Here is a 22,814-nt window from a genome sequence, read left to right as displayed (position 1 = left end):
AAGGTGTGTTCTGTACAGGTAGGTGTAACGTTCCTCGTCCTGTTTTACTTTGGAAACGCTGTGTCCTCTTTACTTCCTGTTTTCTCTCACTCCCGTCTCTGAGCTCCTTTTTTGTCTTTGTATTTTAGTCTCTTTCATACAGACAAGGATTAGGGCCACCGGATTAGACAAATGACTTTTTAATCCTCACAATTGTAACGTTTACTTCTGAAATTAAAGTCAGAATACTGTGTATTAGGGCCACTGCAGAAAGAAGGGAATAAATTGAGAAAGTTTTCTAGGAAAAACAAGGACGTTTCTAAGCTCCTAGTTGAAATTTGCTAGAGAAAAAAATTATTCTGAGATTAGTCCTGGAAATTTTGTAGAAAAAAAACTTGAAAATTTTAGCTTAAAAAATTGCTAGAAAAAAAAAAAATCTAATTTTGAGAATCTCAGAGGTTTTCTAGCAAAAGCTTTTGAATATACAGCATTTCCAAAAGTCAGAAATTTTCAAGTTTTTTTTCTAGAAAATAGATTAATCTAAAAATTTATGAGTTTGTAGGTATAAATTTAGTGTTCCTTTTCCACCTACAATGGCCCTGATACACCTACATAGAATCCTGAGAAAAAGGTCAGAACTGTTTTTTTTTAATTGGCCCCATTCTTCTTTGGTACTTTGACGGTGAGTTGTGGCCTGTTTTGTGCTCTATTCCTGGTTTCTGGTTTTGTGGGTTTTGTGGGTTTTGTGAGGGGGGAATTCAGAGGGCGCTGGAAATTAGGAGCATCAATCAATTTAAATATGTGCCACAATTTTGTCGTCTTGTTTTCATTTTTCAAGCAAAAACAGTCTATGTGATTAGCATATAGAGCTAACACAAAGGGGATAAATGAGTTTTGTAGAATCTTGTTTAAATATATTTGCAAGTAAATATTTACAGAAGGGTTTTTATTCATAGAAAATATGACAAATGCATAGACAATACAAATAAAGGGCATGCGTTTGACAAGAATTCGGATTCTTCTTTTACAAGGTAATTTTCTATATTACAACAGAGTGGTTTTGTCATTCGTAGTTTTACCACCGTAGCTTTACCACAGACATATGCTAAAGCAATTCTTTAAAAGACAGCGCCCATATAGTCCCAAACAAACACAGTGTGGAAATCTGTGGACGAAAGGTAAAACTGTAATAAAATCCTATCAAGCAGCTGCCACTGACTGGTGTTAATGTGAATGATAAAAGCAAGTATTTGTAGTGCTGCTCCAATAGCCGAGGTGGAAATTTTCCACATAGAAGATGTAAGCATTTCTAGTTTTTTGTGGGCGGGGGGTCGGATGATTTTCTGCATTGTCCCAGAGATGTTTCACCAGTCATTGAAACAAAAATCTTTTAAAGGTCGCCTTGTCCGTTTTAAAAAATAAAGAGATACAGGAACTGTCTTCTTGCCTATTTGGATCCAGGTTCGTTGTAAGTCGTAAGTCGGTAGCAGTACACGCCAAATTTCATGTGAGGAGCTGGGAACCCAAAGCTACGCACCCCTGGCTGTGACGGGCCACAGTTAGCCCTGGCGTTTGTGATGGGATAACGCACGCTCCCATCGCCCAACCAGCCTGCGTCGCAGCGGTCCAGTCCCTTCAGCTTCCAGGCAACGTACAGCTGGCCCACTTTGGCGACCCGGCCCCCGTCTCTGGCACATGCACGGGCTGCTTCTGTGAAATTCAGCCGTCTCGGGTAGTTTAAGTGGTAAACGATCCCTAGAGCAGAAAGAAGAGTGATGAGCAAAGACGGTTATCTTTCGTTGCAGACCCGGCGGGTTTTCATACCGACCCTTCATGGAGGCCGAGAAGCAGAAAGCGTCAAATCGGTGGAAGAGGCGGTGTTTTGGTCCATAGCTGCGGAGTCCGGGAGCCGAACTTTCACCTCCGCAGCCGTGCCGTGGGGCGGTGATGGGGTACTGCACGGTGCCGTCGGCCAGCCAGCCGGCGTTGCACCAGTCCAGCCCGTCCTCCCAGGCCGAGAGGAGCTGCTCAAACGTAGCCAGAGTGGCATCTTGATCCTGGCACGCTTGTTGGGCACCAAAGAAGTTCAGATGGTAGCGTCCTTTCGGAGAGTGATAGGGGAACACAACACCTACGAAGGAAAAGCCCTTTACAACTCAAATCACACTTCTTTATGTGACTGTGTCCTAAATTGCTGTGCCATTCAATCACAGTTTTACTATAAAAAAAAGTTAATTGTTCTTACTATCACTTTTATCGTTATCACAATTGTGCCACAAAATATTGTGATAAAATTTTAACCCCTAAAAGAAGATTATGCTGCATTCCAGTTACCTAAGAAGGAAAACAATTATAGAGAATTAGCCCATGGTAATCTTGAATGTATGGAGCCAAATTGGGAGCAATAATTCTGTTTGCTCAAAAGAATTAACAAAAATTTTTCTTAATAAAAACAAATTCAAAGCTACTTCTGATTCAGTGTTTGTATAGTTTATTTTTGTATTGAAGCTGAAAACAAACACTGAAATTGGAGAAAAAAAAAAATCTAATAAAGGAGCTTTGAACATATTTTACAGTTACAAATTTTTTTCTTTAAGTTTCAAAAATTATTTTTCAGTATCAATTATTACTACGGCCCCAATTGAGCGCCATATGGATGTTCTGTCTGTTAATAGGCCTGTTACAGACAGACATTCCTTTACTGTTAATCTCTGCTTTGTGTTTACCTCAATAAAGTTCATTAAACTCAAGTGTATCTCACCCCTCAGCTCCAGCTCCACCGTCACGCTTTCATCCTCTAGGCCATCGATCACTTCGCAGCGGTACCGCCCGGTGTCGTTCAGCTGCAGCTCGTTTATCACCAGAGACATGTCCCCTGGAGCCGAGCGACGCAGGCGCACTCGGCCTTTGAAGCTGCCGTAGCTGCGATGGCGGTTGCCCATGGCGACCATAACTTCAGTTTCCAAGGCGAAGGCTTCGTTCGTGGTGATGGAGCTGGCGGGTAACCAGGACCATTTGACCCGGGTCCTGCGCGGCGCGGTCAGTTCGGGTTCATAGCGGTAGTGACAGGGAAGGGTGACGCTGCTCCCCCTGGTGGCCGACACCAAATGCTGGGGCGATTCCACATGGAGGCGAATCCCACTGAAATAAACTATTAAGATAGAAAAAAAATTTTTCAGAACACCAGGGTGTGTTCAGAGCTGTTTATGAAGCGTTTTTATGTACATGGACGGTTTTCAAAATTCAGCTTAAGATAGAAAAAAAATTTTTCAGAACACCAGGGTGTGTTCAGAGCTGTTTATGAAGCGTTTTTATGTACATGGATGGTTTTCAAAATTCAGTAACTTTAAACTACATGGGCTGCTTTTTAATTAGTTAGCAATAAAGAGGCAGTATTATGTACAGTATTTTCTAGGCACATAGTACCACTTTATAGTATAATCAAATAACTAAGTTAACTTAAGTTGTTTAAAAAAATGCTAATCATATCAAACATGACTTAAAAGAAAATTTATGTTGTAATTTAAAGCCTTGAAATTGGGCCTCTGTCTCTTTAAAAAATTTCTGCTCTTCATGAAACTCCGCCTTCAGGAAATCATCATATCATCGCTCCTCACTTAACCAGTTAGCAACATTTTTACCAGCGTGTCATTGAGAGCAGCTCCTATAATGAGCTCAGCAGATGCGCAGTTGCACCAGGGGTTTGCTAATTTGTGCTGGCTAGTCTGAAGGAGTGGAGTGGGTGGGAGTCCTGGGGTACGTCTGCTATGAGGCAGAAGCTGTAGAACTGCAGTTCTCTGAAACTCTGTCTCAAAGGCGGAGCTAGGTCCACCCAAGCATTTCACACAGCTGAATGGTTGCCACATGAGATTAAAGGATTTCTCAAGCGTAAAGGCATGAGGCCTTCAGGCTCCATTACACTCATTTTGAGAGTTTAATGGAGGCTATTAAAAATTATGCAATCACAATATTTTTATTTAATCTTTTCTTTTGTTTGTTTGTAGAAATCAGTTTTCACTTTGTTTGGTCAAAAAAGGAAAGTTATGTAGAATTTTACTTAATTTAATTTGGAAAAGCAATAAAAGGAATAAAATATCCAAAGGTTGACTACTTTTGATAAGCGTGTTAGAAGAACAGAATGGTGAGGTGTTTAGTTAGCTTATAAAAAGGAGTAAATTACCATCCAGTAGTGTATTTGAATCCGTTATAATTCTTGCGTCTAGCAGAACTAATATGTATTGAACAATAGTGTTTGTTTTCTTTTTTCATTTTGTAAACAAAAAGTTGATTCATTCTTAACTTGCAGCTGTTAACTGAATTATCTTTCTTCTTTGCATTTGTCTGCGAAACAAATTGAGGACGATAAGGTTTCTCTTGGTTTTGACTTCCTGCCGTGCAGACAGACAGAAGATCTCCTGCACATACTTTCGACACAGATTGACAGAGAGTTGAAATACATTTCCAGTGATTTAGAAATTGGTAGAATGGTCTGATATTTTTAAGATGTGCTCAACGCTTTTGTGCTTCACAAATCCATGATATAATTGCCTTGTGTCTCTAGAAAAGTTGCAGAAACACAGACTCAGGTGGTAATTAAGGGGAAAGGAGGATAAAACCACATCCCAAACACATAACTAACATACAGGAGACCAACATCACTCACTGGAAAATTGTTTTGATAACACTGGATGACTGCCTGAGCACCATTAATTATAGAGTACTTTGTCTTCTCACCTCCAGCCTGCCGTCTTATGATCTAATCAAAGGTTGCCTGTAGCTCACCTGACTCTCAGGCGAAAATATGCAACGCCTTGTCATTTCATTTAATCAAAGACCTACAAAAAGCACCTACTCTCTCCATTTCCATCCCCGTTGCTGATGTCCTGGTAGTGAAACCCGTTGTTGTAGCCGAAGGTCCTGCCCTGGCCCCAGGGCAGCAGCAGGTACAGGCAGGCGGCCAGAAGGGGGCGCGAAAGATGCAGCATGACACCGTCTACACTGAGGAGAGGATGGGCGAAAATAACACTCCTCTTTACTCAACTCATTTTTGTATCATTTTATGGCATACCCATTAATTTAATGCAACGGAAACGGATAAAAGAAATATGAGAAGTAAAATAAAATTAGCATCAATGCTTGGTTAAAGGGGCAGGTTCTGTTTGTTAAACTGAAAACAACGAACCAACATAAAGTTGCTTGTAATTTATCTCCGGTTGTCATTCTATCAGCAGTGAGTAACGTGAGTATAATAAAAAAAAATAAAAAAAAATCACATAACCTTATTGGTGTATAAAATTACAAATTTTGTATTTATAAAGACAAATAAAACCTAAAAGATTTTTTGAGATTCTTATCGTTTTACAAATGACAAAATAAGGAATAGTATATAAATAAAAAGGATACAAGCTAGTTCAATTAGACAATACACGAGGCTTTGAAGACGCAGCAGGTAGATTAGGTGTTTTTAAAGTGGACGCATTTCTTGTCGCAGGTTACTTGGACGAGAAATACATCGCAAATGTACTAGCTAGAACTGCTATAAACATGTCATTACCCCCACAAAATGTATTTTTATTTTTTTTAAAGCAATTATGTTGCTTTATAAAGTAGCCACGGCTTTTACCTGAGCCCCCAAACAGTAAACCACATTAAACACTGGTTTAAAGTACAAAACGTGCCAACTATCAGGTGAAGAACATTAAAAAATATATAATATTAATTAAGTCCGTCGGTGGGGAAATGTCACTCACAGATAAGAAGCTGTCCGTCCCGAGCGACTTCAGCTCAGTTCATGTCCTCTTCATCTTCTGCTGCGTCTCCGCTGCCAGGACTGTCCTGCCATCCGCACGAGCGCGCGCTGACGTCACGAGCCCAGGCATCCCCTTTGAAGTGGGGAGAGATGTTTAAAGCGTGACCTTACCTTTCACGCGCCCGTGCACGTTCACCAACTCATACCTTTGAACACAAACTGCACCGACGACGCGGGGCGACTTGTTCAAAAAACGTTTTACAGCATAAATCTGGCTTCTGACAAAGAGACTAGTAAAATCAATGAACAACCCTAAAAGTCTAATTTCCAGCTATTTATATCCCAAAGTCCAAGAAGTGCACGCAGATAAGATAAAATTCATTGGTTGGTATTTGTAAAGGTACTTTTTTCCCCCCTACTAAGAACATGTTAACAGTCCAGTGAAAACTCATGTGCTCCCTTACAAATTTCTTGATTTTTTTTTGTCTCACTTAAATCTTTTAGATTAACAATTAGCTTCTATTACCAAGAACACCTGAGTAAAGAAAATTTTTAGAACCAACCCAGCCTATTGTAAAAACACAGATGCCCTTTATGTTAAATCGTCAATTATTTGTGATTAGACATAAGTTCAGTTCAGTTTCCAAGAACTCTAGACCTGTGGGACAGATTACTGCCTGACCTGCCTGGGAAATCCCTCATCGAATCTGTCTGACAACATGAAATACGCTAGCAGAAATGAGAAAGGGGCATGTCCCGCCTCTACTTACAGAAATTGAAGACCTCATGAGAAAAGTTGCTGCGTTCTACCTGGAAAGGGTTACAAATCAATTTTAATGGCTTAGGGATGGCAGTGTACCAAAAACATACAATTGGCCGACCTAAGAATGACCAGGCTTCCAAAATTACTCCGTTTCTATGACAAAAATTGTGCATATTGAAAAGTGTGTGCCAAGTTAAATATGGCCTGAAACTAACAGATTCTTAGAAAAACAATATCATACCAACAACTCAAACATGGTGGCAGAAGTGTGATGGTCTGGGGCTGCTATAACAAGAATTAATGCCATTTCTGTTTTATTTTGGTCTGCACTGTTCATTAAAAAAAAAAAACATAAAGAAAAACAAACCATGTCCGAACCATATGAGCATAAGGTTTTTAGTAATTGGCACAAAACCAGTTTGATCCAAAGGGTGAGAGTAAAATTTGTGACTTGTAAGGTGGATTTTTGGGTTGAACGCAAGGGAATTCTAGAAACCTATTCCACACCTCAGGAAAGGAGAAGCGAGACCATTCAAGGGTGTGTTCAGTTTAGTCTGCTGACAAAGACAGGCAATGTTATCAAGAGATGAAAGAAGCACTTTCAGGACCTCCTTAATCCTCCTGAATGTCTGTTGTGGATTTGGTAGGCTTACAACCATCTCCCCTAAGGCATTTTGTGGGGGTTGCTACATGAGTACGGGCTTTCCACACCTTGAGTAACCAAAGCAAGAGTTGTGTCTACATTTTCAGCTGAACATCTCAACCATGGACCCTGTGTTGGTTGGTGAGCTATCGTCACAGATCCTGTTTGGGGTGTTCATGAGCAGGATCTCAAGGCATGGTGATAGATGGAACGGTGTCTGGTTTGGGAATATTAGGGCCATTTTTTGAACATGATGCGTTTCTTCTGGTGTCTTCAAGGCATGACCTTGACCAAGCCACATTCTGCTATTTTTCTTAAGAAAACAAAACAGAAACTAAGCTTTAAGCTCTGCAGCTAGATACACATTCACAAGTGCCGTTTATTTTTTCAGAAACCATGAACTTGGAAGAAAAACATCTCGGCTCTGATTTTACAGGAAATTAATACTAAAAATGTTCTGGGAACATTTTTTTTTTAACACCAATTCTTATCACAATCCATTTATTAATTCCTAAATCATTTCATTTACAGCCCAAAACAAGGAGCTGACACGTTCGTGGTTGAAAGGACATATGCTCTGAATTGCCTCGCACCACAAAGAAACACTCATCCTCTCCGCAAACAAGCATTCTTGACATTCTCTGGAAGCTCAGAGGAAGGCGAACCTGAGTTTTAGGATCCCTGAGCATGCCCAGTTCTGTTGCATTACAACCACAGTTTAAAGAGCACCACCAGGTAGAGGCAGAAACCCCATCTCTGAACCATGATCACTTTTCTTTGTCTTTACCCAACAGTCACTAGTTTTACTACCAATCCGCCATGTGATCATGTCATTAGATGACAATGTACACATTAACTTGACATGCATCACATTACATGTCCATCATAAAACTGTGGCATGATTGTGAAGTGAAAGAGAAATCATGTAAGACTTTCACGTTGAACTTTCAGTCTGGACTTTAACAAGGCACATCCACACAGTGTGATCCTCCCACTGCCGTGTTTCATTTTAGGGATGATGCGTTCAGACTGATGTTCACTGTGGGCCAGGCACAGCGTTCTGCATGTATTAACCAGAGAATCCTCATTCAGTTACATGGCTTTCGACAAACTGCAAACAGGAATTTGGCTTTCTTTCAACAATGCCCCATAGGGGGCAGTATTATGTGTTTTCCAGGCACAGAGCGCCATTTTATAGCATTACCAAGTAACTATGTTATCAGATGTAAAAAAAATAAAATGCTACATATAAAATATGACTTAAAAGAACTTTGTCTTCAAATTGGCCTCTGTCTTCAGGAAGGTATTACAACCAAACTCCTCTATAAATCCCTTAAAAAAGTTTTTTTTTTTTAACCGTGTTGCACTGAAAAGTAGCTCCTATAATGAGCTCAGCAATTCCACTAGATGTTTGATAATTGCTGCTGGCTAGTCTGAAGGAGCTGAGTGAAGGAGTTATGGGAAAGAGGTGCTCTGTGAGGCAGAAACTCATGCAGAAGATTGAAAACTGCAACTCTGAGGAGGAGCTTCGTCCTCGAAGGCGGGGCTACGTCCCTCTAGGCGTTTTGCACGGCTGAATGGTTGCCATGGGAGATTCAAGGATTTCTCAAACATGAATGAAAGAGTCAACGTAACACTCCAGGTATGTTTTTGTTTTAACAAACAACATTATAACATGTTGTAAAGCTCAAAAATGTCAATTTTGCATAGTACTGCCCCTTTAAACGTTGCAAAAAGAATTATTTTCCTTTTCTGAATCTTAAGCAAAGTACATTTCCTAAAGCAGCTTGGAGTGTGTGAACTAAATGCTCCCGACTTCAGGTTCGCTTCGAGCATTCAATTTGCATAATTATTTTATTTTCAAATCAAATCTCACATCATTTAAGGCGGCGCAGTCAATGGCCAACACAAAACTCCTTACATTTCCAGACCCCTCCCTGTTTGTTATTGACTGCAGCCCCCCCACGCTCAGCTGCTGTGACGGCCCCCTTCCCCTCCCTGTGTGTCCCTAAAGCCATTATGTCTCTGTGTGTTTGAAGAGACAGGACCCTGCCCTCTTCCCCAAAAACCCCCAGATAAAAAGACTCTTAGCCTGGGGCCCTAAATACCAGCAGCCCATGTGAACTGCCGGGCGGCTGAGTCTTCGGAGGGGTGTAATTTCTGCGACAGCCAAGCCGCATTCAGCGCCCCCGAGAGGTTAGACAAGCCGCGACCTGGAGCCCTGAGAGACAACACGAAAGAGAATGAGTCTGCATGTGTGTGTTTGATCGAGGAGACAAGGAGCTGATTGTGTCGGTATGAGCAATGGCACGCTGTCATTAGCAGAGACTTCTCTCAGAAAAGGACCGTTAGTCACAAAAAGGGAGAGAGAGTGTGAGAGATGGTGCGGTTTTGGTGTCACTGTAGTGATTAGAGAGGAAGGTTTCAATCAAAGGCCATCAGGAACCAGGAGAGACAGTTTCCAGCCTGATTAAAAAGACGGAAGGTGAAATGAACTATAATAGTCGCTAAGCACTGCAATTTCTCCCCTTTTCCCAACTCTCAAATGTTCCTTTGGAACCAACTAAAAATACAAAAAATGCCAAACTAGGGGGTACGGTTTTGATCACCACTGTGTGAAAAAAAAAAAATCTCTCATCACGTGCCAAGTAAACCAGCCTTCAAACGTTTATCTGAGCAGAAATAGCGCAGGTTTTAAGGTGACATTCCTGGAGGAGATGTTTACATCGGGTCTAAAATAGCAGCTCTTATCCAGGAGTAGTACCTACAGCTTCCTGTCCCCTTCCAGCTGATGCCTCCATCCAGGAAATGAAAAGGAAGAGCAGCACAGCTGAAGCAGTTTGTCCCATTAACAATTACTGCAGTCTAAAAATATTGACTTTTCTTATTTGGAAGGTATTTCTCTGTTCTGCCTTATTCCAAAGTAGATCCAGTTTATTGTTCCCTCAAATTTGTGCACACGGAAACGTTTTGCATGTTTTAGGATGTTTCCACACCCGATAATCCAGTAGGCTCTGCTCGATTGGGGATCAAACAATCCAAACTAGTAGAAAAACCTGTTCCCCCATTCGCCTGTGGCAGTGCTGCACCAAGAGCTAATGAAGAAAACACTAAAACCTCCAAAGAAGACGTTGAGAGCAAATTCCTCCTTCAGAAAATGTGAACAAAAATGGAGTAGCATCAGATTTTAGCGGTTGTAGGATTTCTCTTTTGCAAACGACCACAAGCCATTTGTCCCACTCGCACTAGACATGTTTGTTTTGGTTGTATTTACCCAGAATGACCAGGGCTAAAGTGTACTTTCTGCTCTGGTGCACTCTGGTGCATTTGAATGGTACCAGAGTTCACTTCAACTGAACCGAGACTTGCGTTTGTAGGCAGACCAGAGTTCGCTTTCTTTGGTCTGCATCAGAGTTTGATTACTTGTTCACACGTCCCCAAACCAACCTGACTTTCTAGGCAGAGTTTGAATAATGCAGACAAAACAGGACTAGTGTGGTCTGAATCAACATGTAGGAAACCACCTCGAGAACTATAAACACATCACAAGTGAGTATACATTCACACCCACTTGGCATTGAACTCAATCGCATCCAGTTTCTCCACTGTTCCCCTGGATCGATTTGAGACCCATCCAGAAGGTCAACCATTGTTTTTGGGGGGCGTGGCCTTTTTCCATTTTCTGACAGCAGGTATACAGGAAATGGGGTAGAGAGAAGATAAAGACAAAGGTACCAGGTAGGGAGAGTACCTTGGATGATTCGACGAAGACTATAGTATCTGCAGCTTTACCCACTACGCCATAGAAGAAAGTCAACCATTGATAATTCATTACACCAATCAGGACTTTATGGTAGAGAGGCCAAGCGGAGATGGCTGCCCATTTGAATTTTACATTAATACACTCAGAAAAACTAAATCATGTGATCTAATGAAATCAAAATGGCACTGGTTCATCATGTGCTTAAAACTATCCTTGCGAATTACGGCAGTGTACCCATCATGCTGTAAAGAACTTTTTTACTTTTTAGTTGTCAATCAGTTCACATAATGGCTAACATGACAGTAGCTAAACGTAGCTTAAATTCAAACTGTTCCAAATGTGTCTGGAAGCTGGACTAAGGCGAGTCTTCATCTTTTAACCCAACAATGATTGGAAGAAGCTACAACAGCAATACAATGGGTTCTGGAGCAGCTCTACCAATATGCAGTCAACCAACATGGAAGTTGCTGCATCCATACATCTCACTCTCCTGCTAATGTGTCTAGGCTGAGCAGGTGGATGCAGCGATTTCCTCTTCAGCCATTTAATATTCACTAGAACTGCAGAGGTCGTCAGGCGCGGCAATATTCTGTGTTACGTCTGACCAAACAAAACCCGTCTATTCTGGTAGGTTACTCCTTGGTGGGGAGGCTAGTTTGGACCAGAAAGGAGTGTGTTTTGGGTTTGTTTATTCCTTTGAGAAGGAGGGTGGACTCTTCTGCTCCTTTGTGTACGAGAGACCTTAATGATGGTTACTCCACTGAGAAGGAGGGAGTCTTTTTCTGTTTGGTTTGGAGATCTCTTATTTTCTAGGAGTATTTTTGGTTACAAATTTACTCTAGATTGGGAAATAAAGGTTTTTAAGTTACTCTGTCCATATTTACTTAACGCTACTGATTTGCGACATTGTGTCCGTTGCCTTTTCACTCAGGAACTCCAGCAAGAATTAAAGGCACCGAGGTTAGCTTTGACCCTCGTTTCTGGGGTGTCACTCAAGACCATTTACAAATAACTTCTACCTTAAACATATTTTAATCTTTGAAGTATTGTCTCAGAAAACTGAGCAGGAAAAAAGCAGGAAATGTTTACCTCACATTTGGTGATTCTACCAGGAACTTTAAACCATATCATGGATTGTGTTGCCTGCATCTTTGGGTAACCTTGATTTCACAGATTTCTGCTACACTTTCTTTCAGCAAGATCCATCTTAAAGTTGTGAACTGTTTTCGTAGATTTTGCTTTGTTCACTTTAGAAAAAATGTGAAGGTTGTAAAAACCAACCAGGAATTGAAAATAGTGAGCATGTAGCACAAAAAAAAAGAGAAAAGAATGAAAACCATCCGTTGTACAAAGATTAAGGTTCAAAGTTCAGACTAAAAGTGAAGGAGTTTCAGACGAGAGGAAAAAAAACTGCTGCTTTACAGTGAGTTTCCAACTATGAGGACATTTCTAACAAATTTGCATCAATTTTACAAGCAGAGATCTGCTAGAACTGGGGATAATTTCTCCAGAAGTGCTTTGATTTTGTGTTCAGACGGCTGCATCCTTGGTTCCATTTCAGTTTAACTTGCTGCTGGTTCACCTGAATTTCTCCACTGTGGGACAATAAATGGTTTTTCTATTCTGTTCTTGTCTTAACAGACTGAAATTAACCTTCAGTCTTGTTGGAATCCATTTCCATATCGACTGTGCGGTTCAGACCGGGTTACACTTCCAAAGGGTGTCCTTCACACACAACGTAATGAGAAGAGAAGAATTCAAGCGTTCTGCACGGATGAAGATGCCTTTTAAAGATTTCAGAGCACACAGAGGGATTAGGCCCCCAGGGGCCGCCGAAATGCAAAACGACCCTCGGTGCTTCAGGTCTTTTAATCTTTCACCTTTTAAATGGAAAACAGCCCTCGTCAATTGTGCATTATTATTAGACATATGATTCAAATATTCAATGCAGGCACATCGAAGCAGCAACATTAAAAAAAAAATTTACACGATTAATATTGTGTTTTTAAATTCTTTATTTAAACTTTGGATATACAAAGGTCTTTTTTTGTGAACATTGGATTAAAAACGAACATCAAATCCACTCAAAAGTCAAGAAATAGATTTAGAATTCTTAAACACAGCAATGCCTTTTCTTTCTCTTTTTTTTACTGATCGTTCATAGAAAACTAAAAACGGTGACCTAAACGCAGAGGAAATGAAATCAGGTCGCCGTTGTCGATAGAAACGCATGCAGACGCGAACAGGGTGGCTGTAATAAATATTGTACAGTGTCTGACATCAGCATCTCAGTGGCGCGGCCGTCCCCTCATGCATTTTTAAACGCCTTGAATTTATATTCATTGTTATCAAAACCAACACTGTATAATATTGCACGAGCCCAAAATTCATAATTCATGGGATGAGAAAGGGTCTGGATGCGGCGACGGCGGCGGGAGGGGCCGCGGATGCTGATGATTTGGCAGGTCGCGTCGGGTCCGGCGAAAGCGTAACAATCGGCTCTAATTTGGTTTCTTTTATAGTTGAACTAGAAGGAATAATGCTGGACCCAAAATAAACAGTAAACCAAGGCGGCAAACGTTAACATCCATCGCTGGCACGCCGAATGATAATAAAACGTAAAGGCCTCCCTCAGTCTTCCAAAACGAGGGACAAGTGACGGTCCACATTTTAACACTCAATACACAAGATTATTTTGTTAGTTGCCAATAAAGAAACACGAACAAAGTGCCATAAAAAGTGAAACAACCAGGAAACAGTGAAGAGAGTGAGGAGAAGTAGCATTTAGGGTACATGTGGAGGAAAGTGGCTCTAACCTGAAATTACACCCATCAGTCTTTTTTCCCTCACCCACAGTCTTTAGTCTCTGAATTTGATACTGTTTTGATGAAAAACTGACTAAATAGCTTTTGAAATGGAGAAAAAAATATGAGAACAAAGTCGTAAAATTACAAGAAGTCATGCAAGGAAAAAGTTAAAGTAACAAAGCCGTAGTATTACAACTTTATTCTCGAGATGTTACGACTTCTCGGGATATTTCGACTCATGATTATGATTTTGTGATGTTTGGACATCTTGCTACGACTTACCGCATCATGTCCACTTCTCGAGCTTTACTTTAATATCTTTTTGTTTCCCTTAGCGTGGCCCTGAAATGTCGTCATACACCAAATATTTTATTTATTTAGGCAGCATGGGGGGGAAAAAAAGAAAAGGAATTGATAAGAGTAAACTTGGGAAAAACAAAAAAAAGATATTGGTCAGAAATAGCAAGGCTGATGAATTAGTTTGAAAATTGCTCTGATTGAAAGTTGTTGTGCATTTTACTAAATTTATGGACCTGCAGTCATCATCCTCCCTTTGTTTCCAATAGCTGATCAGTGTGGGTGTTTGTTTCGTCTCTGGAACTGACCGTGATGCTTGAGTAACCAATCACAGCCAACAACGACTCAACATTCCTCTTTTGTTACGAGCGTCAACATCACTTTGGGTTTCACAAATATGGCATCTTGAGAATAAACCACAGTGGGAGGAGTCAAGCAGCCAGATTTTACAAATACTTTCAGACATATGTTTAGCAGAATTTTGTAAAAAAAAAAAAAAAAAAAAAAAATTTTAATGCTTCCTGAGGAATTCATAAATACAGAGTTTACTCTCTGGATGTCAAACCTCACAAAACAAGGGAGGAAGAGGAACATAAACTTTAGATTTTTCACCAATATAAAACTCTTATAAACACTATTTAATTTACTTAACAGAATCACAGCAAGCATGTTCATAAAACGTTTAGGTTTCTAGCTAAAATACTTTTTTTTTTAGGCTAAAACTACCATATATGTACACCTCAACGCGTCGTCTAGAGATAATCTACATACAGATTTGAAGGGACAGTAAGTGCTGGACTGAAGGTTGGGTTATGTACATCACCAGCTGTGGGTCTCTGAGGTTCGCTGTTCCAGGTAGAGCTGATCCAGGATCAGAGTTCAAGCAGCACCGACTGAGTCGCCCTGACTTCTGACACAAGGAGGAGGAAGTCAACACTTTTATTTCATAAAACATCGGGGGATAAGAGCGGACCTCGCTCTGCTTCTTGAAGCGATTTGATTCAAAACAGGAAAAACAAAACAACAAAAAAAGAATAGGCAAGTTTAGCTGAATCAAGATTCTGCTCACAGTGGTTAGGGGGCAACGACTCCCACCTCTGACCAGCCAGGCTTTTGGTGGGGTGCTACGCTATTGTTTGCTGCCCCCTAGAGCTGAGAGCAAGGCAGTGCAGGTATGGCTCCGGAGGAAAGAACAGAGGATTGGGGCAGGGTGGGGGCTGTGATGTGGACGTAGAGCAGAGACTGTGCTACTCGTCACAGCCCAGCAGCTCCATCCGAAGGGTGATGCGCTCGTGCCACTCCCAGGGCAGGACGCGGACGTAGCGGCTGTAGAACGGCGGCTCGAAGATGTTCTTCTTGTGAACGTTGTTGTCGCTGTTGCCGGTAAAGATCTGGGCAGACAAAAGCAGCGCAGCACAACGTCTCTTCAGCAAAGTTTCAAAGTGGTTTTAGTTGTAAAGTAGAACTGGAATTTTACTGGGAGAGCTGGGTTTAAAGCTGGTATATGCAGAACGCCACATCACGACCAAACAATTGAATCTTAGGAGGATTTCCTTTATGTGACAGACTGATGAAAAGTGTTTAACTTCATCCATATAATTTGGATTCAGCCTCCTGGTCCTTTAGATGACGTCTCAAAGTTTTGCACCTCTAGAGACTGAAATGTTGTTTATTCCTCTCTAAAATTACCGACGCACCAATCTGATATTAATATCTGCATCGGTCCGATGTTGAAACAATTTCTGCATTGGATGTTGGTGACAATGTGCCCAATCCATACGGACAGATCTATTCAGTCAAATTCTATGTTTTGTGATCTATTGCTTTATTATTTATTTTACTTTATATTTGGAATTTCTAATTGCACTTTCTGTACCATTTGAAAGAAGGTTTGTTGCAGTTTAATTCTTACATGTTTGACCAAATACATGTAAAAAAAAAAAATTGCATAGAGAAAAGTAGTCAACCTATTCTTTTTATCAGTTTCTTTATTATTTCATTTACATTGGCTTCTTCTAATTGCAATGACTGAACAAATTAAAGTTGTTTTTATATGTTTGACAAAACTTGTGAAGCTATCAGTGTATTTAAGTGTGCTGTACTGGTGCAGAGTTATCAAATACATTTTTTATTCAGTACATTTTTGTCTGTGTTTAGATGAAAAAGAAACATTTTCAGTCAATTCAGCGCAGTTTTTTCTGTATCGGATCGGTATCGGCTGATACTAAACCACAGATATCGTATTAAAATGTTTACATGCATGTTTAAGAAAAGTAATAGTAAAAAGCAATGTTGCAGGATTTTTTTAAATTTCTTGGATAACCTCATCTAATTGTAAACAGTCTAGCAACCAGCAAAGTACAAACTAAACTCCTTCATATATAGGGCAGTGTTTGTCTCTTAAGGAAAGTATAATAAGGATTTGAAGTAGAAGTAAAGATGAGACAACGTACAAATTTTTCCTGTGATATTGACTTGACCTGACGTCTTTCGTCTTATCTTTTCAAACATCCCTCCCGATCATATTCCTCATATATTCTGTGCAATGTACTTGTATTAGTCGGTTTTATTTTAAAGTTTTTAACGTGTAATGAAAAAAACTCTTGCTGAAGCATTTTAGGTTCACTTAATTTTCAATAAGCACATCTACTTTTTAACTTTTTTTTGTAAGTGGGGTTCAGTTCAATCCATGATGCTGGACCAACCTTGTCTTTGCGCGTGGTTTCGTCCTGCAGCACAGTCCAGGACCTTCCGTCATTACTGTGGGCTATTTTGAACGATGAAACAAACTGGATAGAGCCGAAGTCTTTTGCTCCCTGAGTGACGATTCCTGTTATCCTCTTGGGAGACAACAGGTCCACCTAAACTCACACACACACACACAAAAAAGACTACTTTACAAACCAGAATATCAGATAAAAAAATTTAAAAAGTGTTTCCGGCGCGTCGCCTCCCACCTGCAGCCACTCAGACCGCCTGTTGGTGGCGGGAATCCAGGCGTTGGTCTTGCCCTGCTTGTCCAGCCGGGCGTACTGCGGCAGCCAGGTGAAGGCGTCCATGCCCCAGGTGCGGAAGGTGCTGGAAGCCGTGATCTGGCGGTCCAACACCAGGCGAGACTTCATGCCCATGGGCTCCGAACAACCTGGAGTGTTTGAATACACTGCGGAGGTGAGACCAGGAAGAGGAGAGGAGGAAGAGGAAGAGAGGGGAGCAGAGGGAGGAGCAGCTCAGGCCAGCCGGGGAGGTGGAGCAGCAGACATCAAAGTGACGATAAGGGAGGACGAGAGCAGCAGGGGCTTTGAATTAACAAAGTGAACACACACGAGACATGAACCAATCAGAGTTTAGTGCACAGTTAGTAACATTTGTAAAGGTTTGATCTGCTTGCACCAAAATCTTTTGAGTTTCGAAATATTTCTTTCTATCCATCCTTATGTGAGAGAAGCTGCTGTAAAACTGAGTTTTATTGATTTAACTCCTCGCAATTCCCCCATTTTAACACTTAGGACATAAAAATATCAAACAGTTCCCAATGGAAAAAGTGTGGTTATTTAACTCTGCTGCCATCTACTGGTTAAATATGTGGTTTCATAAAGAAGAAAAATCTGAATCTCAACCAAGAGGCTCTGACTGAACCAGTATAACAGCTCAATTCACTTGTTTTAAGATGCGGTGGTTCACTGAAAAGACAAAAAAACAAAAACAGATTTTTGAGATTCCAGTCACCAACTTCTTAATGCATCTCTAAGTAGAAGGAAACTCAACGCTTTCTAGGGCACATTTTTAATGGTTGTGGGTTTGTCTAACAGCTAATTACAGGGTTTGTTTCCATTTCCCTCACAGTCAAATTCAAGCACTTTTCAAGCTAAGTTTTAAAGCCTTTCCAGCATTACATTTCAGAAATAAAAACAACACAAATTAACTTAAAAATAGACAGTTTCAGTTCACCATTATATTATTTATTACTGTTAATAATGTCTTGATGGTATTTTACATTCTACAGCAGGAACAATGTAAACTTAACTTAAATATAACAAAATGTATTTTTAAAGATGCGTCTAATCTCTAAAGAATGTTTTTGCATTCAGCAAATAGAAATAATTTTGGTAATTATAACTGACCTAAAACAAGAAAATTTTATTCTGATTTAACTTCAGACAGTGATGAAAAAAATGTGTCTATTTTTATCAGGTTTACGTGAGTATCTGGTTTCAGCTGTACAATAACACTTTCCAAATTTAGGCTTTTAATCAAACCGTATTATAAAATTGCGCAGTTTTTAAATAGTCAGCACTTTCAAGGACTTTATACAGAAATCAAGCACTTTCCAAACCTTGAAAACACCTAAATAAATATCAAATGTTTTCAAGCACCTGTACAAACACTGAAATTAGGCTGTTTCACAATTATTTAGCTGTTCAACTTTTCCTTTACTGTATTAAACAAATTGAAGAGTAAATCTAAATGACATCAAGGGAAGGAGAAACTGCTTTGAAACGAAACGATTTTTAACAATGCAAGACAGACATTCAAATGACTGTTTAAAATAAAAACAGAAATCCCTCAAATAATGCTGCTGTTATGAAACTATGAGTTAATACTGGGGGAAGCGTAAGACGGAAGAGACGATGATGTGACGAGTAAGACGACGGTAAAAACAAAAACATGGAGCAGTGCAAAAGCCCAGTGAGTTCAAAGGAAGCGTGTGGTGAAAAGACATTTGCTGCAGCTCAGAGGAGACTTGAAAGAACCAAAATAAACCAACCACAATAATCTGTGTTGAACATATTCAGATTTTTTCCACATTTGTTGCTCGTCTTTAGACGCACTGAGACGAGCTTGTTCCCCGCAGGGTAGAAAACCTTTGAAGTACATTCAGTTTCTGAGGAAACAGGAGCTAATTGCTAGCAGATATAAAGATCTCTTCTCGCCAACTGGATTCAGTGAACATAAAGTTAGTTTCAATGGTTAGTGACCTGAGAACGTGGACTCTGGGTGTGTGGGCGTGTGTGTGGGGGGGTGTGGAGGTGTGTGTTTACCATTGAGTTCACAGCCCACCAGCTCCATGCGCAGGGTGCAGGCCTTGCGACACACAACAGGGATGATGCGGATGTACTGTGCGATGATCGGGGGGTCAAACAGGTTGGTCTTGGTGCCGTCGTTGTCCACGTTCCCCGCAAAAATCTGGGAACGAGGAAGGCGCTGAAAAACCCGTAGTTGACCCGCCACGCTTTATTCAGAAAAGTGCTGAAGCTCGGTCAGATTGGACGGCACGCAACTGCAAGCGATCATTTTCAACTTTAAATTTACGGTAGGCCTGAAGGGAAACTATTAACTTTTGGGGCTTTTTAGACCATTTTCAAACCATTATGACAATTGAAGGCCTGTGTCGCGACAGAAATGTACCAAAGGAACCTGTACATTTTATGGAGTAGTAGCACTAAGCTTTTTTGCACAGAATGTATTTAGCATCGTACAGCGGTGAAGACGAACGTTATCCAGCTAACTGGTAATAAATTTGCACCTACCTATGATGGACACAAAAAAGCTAGCTAGCTAGAAAGGGTATATTAGCAGCTACTTAGCGGTAGCCTCAATTCAGAGGCAATTATTTCTGTCAAACATTTGCTTGACAAAAATGTTACGCGAGAAAATCTACACAGAATAGAATAGAGATTAAATTTAAGATGTGTGAATAATGTTTACAAGGCCAACTTACATTTTTAAAATGAATTTAAGACATTTTAAGGCTGTAGTTTTAGATACATGAATTTAAGATTTTTTTAAATGAGATTGCGGCCGTAGCATCTCCGAGTCAGAATAAAGTGTTCAGGTGAATTTTATTTTGGGGTATCAAACAAAAAAGGGTCTGATTACAAATTCATGCCACACTTTTTAGATCTTTATTAGTAAAAATCTTCCAATTCAAATTCAAAATTAGTTTGATCCAAAGTGGAAATTAAATTATTTTAAATATGCCAATAAAATTAGAACATTAATATTTCTTCCACTCCACTAATTTGCTCGACCTTGTAGGTAATAGGACATAATAGAATAATGTTTGTGGCAGTAACGTTACCATTTATAAGTTTTCAACTTTTCTTATTCAAAAATAATTCTTAATTTATAAATTGCAAAAAAGTTGTAAATAAATCAGACTGCCTATATCCTAAAATATTTCCTTCATGCTGATCAGTTTGATACCTCCTTAATGTCAGAAGCTACGTCTCCTTCCTCACGTCCTCACCTGGTCCCTTCTCTGTCCTTCGGTCCTGTACATGGTGTACGTCCTGCCGTCCAGGCTGGAAGCCACTTTGAAGGCCTTGATGAATTCTGCTGTGCCGATGCGACTGGCACCCTGCGTCACGATGCCCGTGAAACGCATCGTCCTCTGCATGTTGATCTACCAACAGATAACAGGATTATTTTCATAGCAGGTCGAGTGAGGTTGATAATTAGCCCTTAAAAAGGCAAGACAAAATGGAATTAAAGAAACCGTCTTTCCAGTGTTTAACAAGTCATAAATAGGAACCTTGCATTGATTCCGCTACTGTAGTTCATCTTTCTTCAGTATGGATCCAAGCTGCTCATGTTACACTGAAATATGTGACTGTGCTGACCTGTATCCAGGGGTTCTTGTCATGAGGAGCAGCGCTCCACGCGTTGACCAGTCCCTTGTTGTGGAGGCGGGCCAGCTCCGTGCCCCAGCGCTGCAGGCCCAGCATGGTGTAGCGGATCGACGAGGCTGTGATCTGGGACTCGGCGATGCCCCCGCCCTCCATGCCGAGGAGAGAAATACAGCCTGAGGAAGAGAGACGTATGAACGCTGTGCCTCAAAGGAGGGCGGTGAAGCAAATTCTTGGTCTTTGATTTAGTTTTTTGCAAAATTTAAATTTAGTGATGTCAGCACGCCCAGAGCCGCGCACCTTGTTTGACCAGAGATTCTGTTCATCTGGACTTTGATTGTTAGGACCAGGCTATAAATGGTTTTCGTGAATAACGTCATAGTATCACAAGAATAAAGCTGCAATATTAGGAGAGTGAAGCAGTAACTTTATGAGAACTCCAAAACAAAAAACTTATTAGTCGTGATGAACATTTTGTGAATTTATATTTTGATAAAAGTTTTACAGAAATACTTCATCATTTAATGCATCAGCATCAAATTATTACCACTAGCGGGACTTTAAAACAACCCAGTCTGTTTCGTGGAAATAATTCATCAAATCTTTTCACTTATTAAATCTACTTTCTCTTAATTTTAAGACTTTTTCTGTTAAAACAGTGATTTTATTCTGCTAATATGACGACCATATCCTCATAAACAGAAATGTTTTTCATACAACTCACAGTAGGGATGATTTAAATAAAAGCCACATTTGAAAATATTTGTCATTTGTAATTTCCTTTTTAGAAAAATTGAGGGGAAAAAATAAGACAATTAACATAAAATCGGAAACGTCATAAAAACCCCCCCAAAACTTTTAAAGCCATGAAAACATTCAACACTAATGAAGTCAAATTTCTCCTAAACCACAAAATAATCAAATTATTAAATCTGAATTTATGCCACACATTTAAAAAGCATTTTCTTTGGGTGCTGCACTAAAAGAAAAGTAATGCATGGATGGTTAAATGCATAGCTATCCACTTGCAGCTCTTTAAAGGACCATAAACTCATTCAGGACACACAGCACTGAATCAGCGGAGCTAAATAAAAAGTATTGATCTCTCATTTAGAGAAAGCCATTTCTATTCTACATATCGATCATCCTGGAGCTCCGCACTTGGCCATCTTCCCAACTCAATCATTTTCGGTTTAGCCTTTCACTTCTCTATTACACCCCTTCCATAAAGCCATCGATCACTCGCCCCAGCACTTCTGCTGTCATTTTGTAAGACGATGACGGTGTGAGTCGGTTACACTCACGCAGTTGGCAATGTTTGCCCACATAGGGAGAGGGGCAGTGGCATTTGAAGTCTCCGTCCAAGTCCCGGCAGGTGCCGCCGTTCTCACACGGCTGGTCGGCACAGTCGTTTACGTCTGCGGAGAGATGAATCACTTCGTCATTTACTGCGGTCGGGGAGGACGGCCAGCCTCGGTGCGTTTCGTATAAAACTTAAGAGTTAGAAATGTTAGAGGAAGTTAACGTCATGCTTTCAGCAAAGCCTACAGTGCCCTCTAAAAGTACTCATGATTCTTGAACAAGCAAGGTCTGACTGATACATTTCAATGAATTACAGGGATTTTATGTGGCATTAATGCACTGGCTGAATAAAATCCAGTATAGAAAAAAATGAAAACTTTTTTTTTTTTTTAAACATACAAAAGTTCCGCCTGGAACCTTTACATTCGGGTTTCTGGTACGACCGCAAATCTGACGCATAAGCAACATCAACACAAAGAAAAAAAAGCAATGGACAATGAAGCCACTGGGGTCAATTTTTAATTCTAAATACGATCTGATGGGACGGTAGAAAAGACCGCTGCTGTGCTGAAGTTGTGCTAAAAGGAGTTAGCCTTTTAGTGAAACTATCCAAGGCTAAACTAGCATCTTAATGCTAGTTTAGCAACATGTAGCAGCAGCACAGATGTCCCCAACACTAATGGCGGTATCCATTCTAAAGAGGGACTTTTGAGTTGTAAACGTTGCTCATTTTGTCGATCTATAATTTGATTAAAATGCAATTAACTGTGATTAAATTACAGACCCCGCAATTAACTTGATCCAGAAGTCCCACAAATGATTTTTAGCCAAGATAAATCTGAAACATTTGGAGCGCATTTTTATTCAGCCCTCTCTTAGTTAAAA

The 22,814-nt window shown here is 40.3% G+C and overlaps 2 protein-coding genes across 6 annotated transcripts in view; both read right to left on the bottom strand.

Annotated features, from left to right (window-relative positions):
- Positions 1–618: 618 nt before the first annotated feature.
- On the bottom strand, positions 619–5,837 carry hapln3 (hyaluronan and proteoglycan link protein 3). 2 transcript variants are annotated; one of them, XM_032548601.1, is made up of 5 exons: positions 5,730–5,837; positions 4,832–4,972; positions 2,741–3,130; positions 1,808–2,110; positions 619–1,734 (listed from the first exon to the last, which is right to left on the bottom strand). In XM_032548601.1, exons 2-5 carry the CDS (start codon positions 4,962–4,964, stop codon positions 1,427–1,429), a joined length of 1,134 nt encoding a protein of 377 aa, XP_032404492.1. In that variant the 5' UTR covers positions 4,965–4,972; positions 5,730–5,837; the 3' UTR covers positions 619–1,426. The 2 variants fall into 2 exon arrangements, with proteins under 2 accessions (XP_032404492.1, XP_032404484.1); XM_032548593.1 differs by having other exon boundaries at positions 4,832–4,977; positions 5,730–5,836.
- A 7,057-nt stretch (positions 5,838–12,894) lies between these two features.
- The window catches only part of mfge8b (milk fat globule EGF and factor V/VIII domain containing b), a 28,256-nt gene continuing 18,336 nt past the window's right edge, over positions 12,895–22,814 (bottom strand). For 2 of the 4 annotated variants that reach the window (XM_032589659.1, XM_032589680.1), the window contains 7 exons: positions 21,932–22,045; positions 20,622–20,803; positions 20,249–20,404; positions 19,041–19,185; positions 16,959–17,161; positions 16,707–16,862; positions 12,895–15,392 (listed from right to left, as the gene is read on the bottom strand). In XM_032589659.1, the coding sequence (XP_032445550.1) occupies positions 15,249–15,392; positions 16,707–16,862; positions 16,959–17,161; positions 19,041–19,185; positions 20,249–20,404; positions 20,622–20,803; positions 21,932–22,045 (1,100 nt within the window). In that variant the 3' untranslated portion in view covers positions 12,895–15,248. The remainder of the gene's footprint in view (positions 15,393–16,706; positions 16,863–16,958; positions 17,162–19,040; positions 19,186–20,248; positions 20,405–20,621; positions 20,804–21,931; positions 22,046–22,814) is intronic. The other 2 variants (XM_032589669.1, XM_032589689.1) reach the window with 1 other exon arrangement.

Source organism: Xiphophorus hellerii, chromosome 2 (assembly GCF_003331165.1).
Source record: "Xiphophorus hellerii strain 12219 chromosome 2, Xiphophorus_hellerii-4.1, whole genome shotgun sequence".
In the NCBI taxonomy this organism is placed as follows: Eukaryota; Metazoa; Chordata; class Actinopteri; order Cyprinodontiformes; family Poeciliidae; genus Xiphophorus; species Xiphophorus hellerii.
Note: the sequence above shows the minus strand (reverse complement) of the source record. Positions and strands in the feature narration are given on the sequence as shown.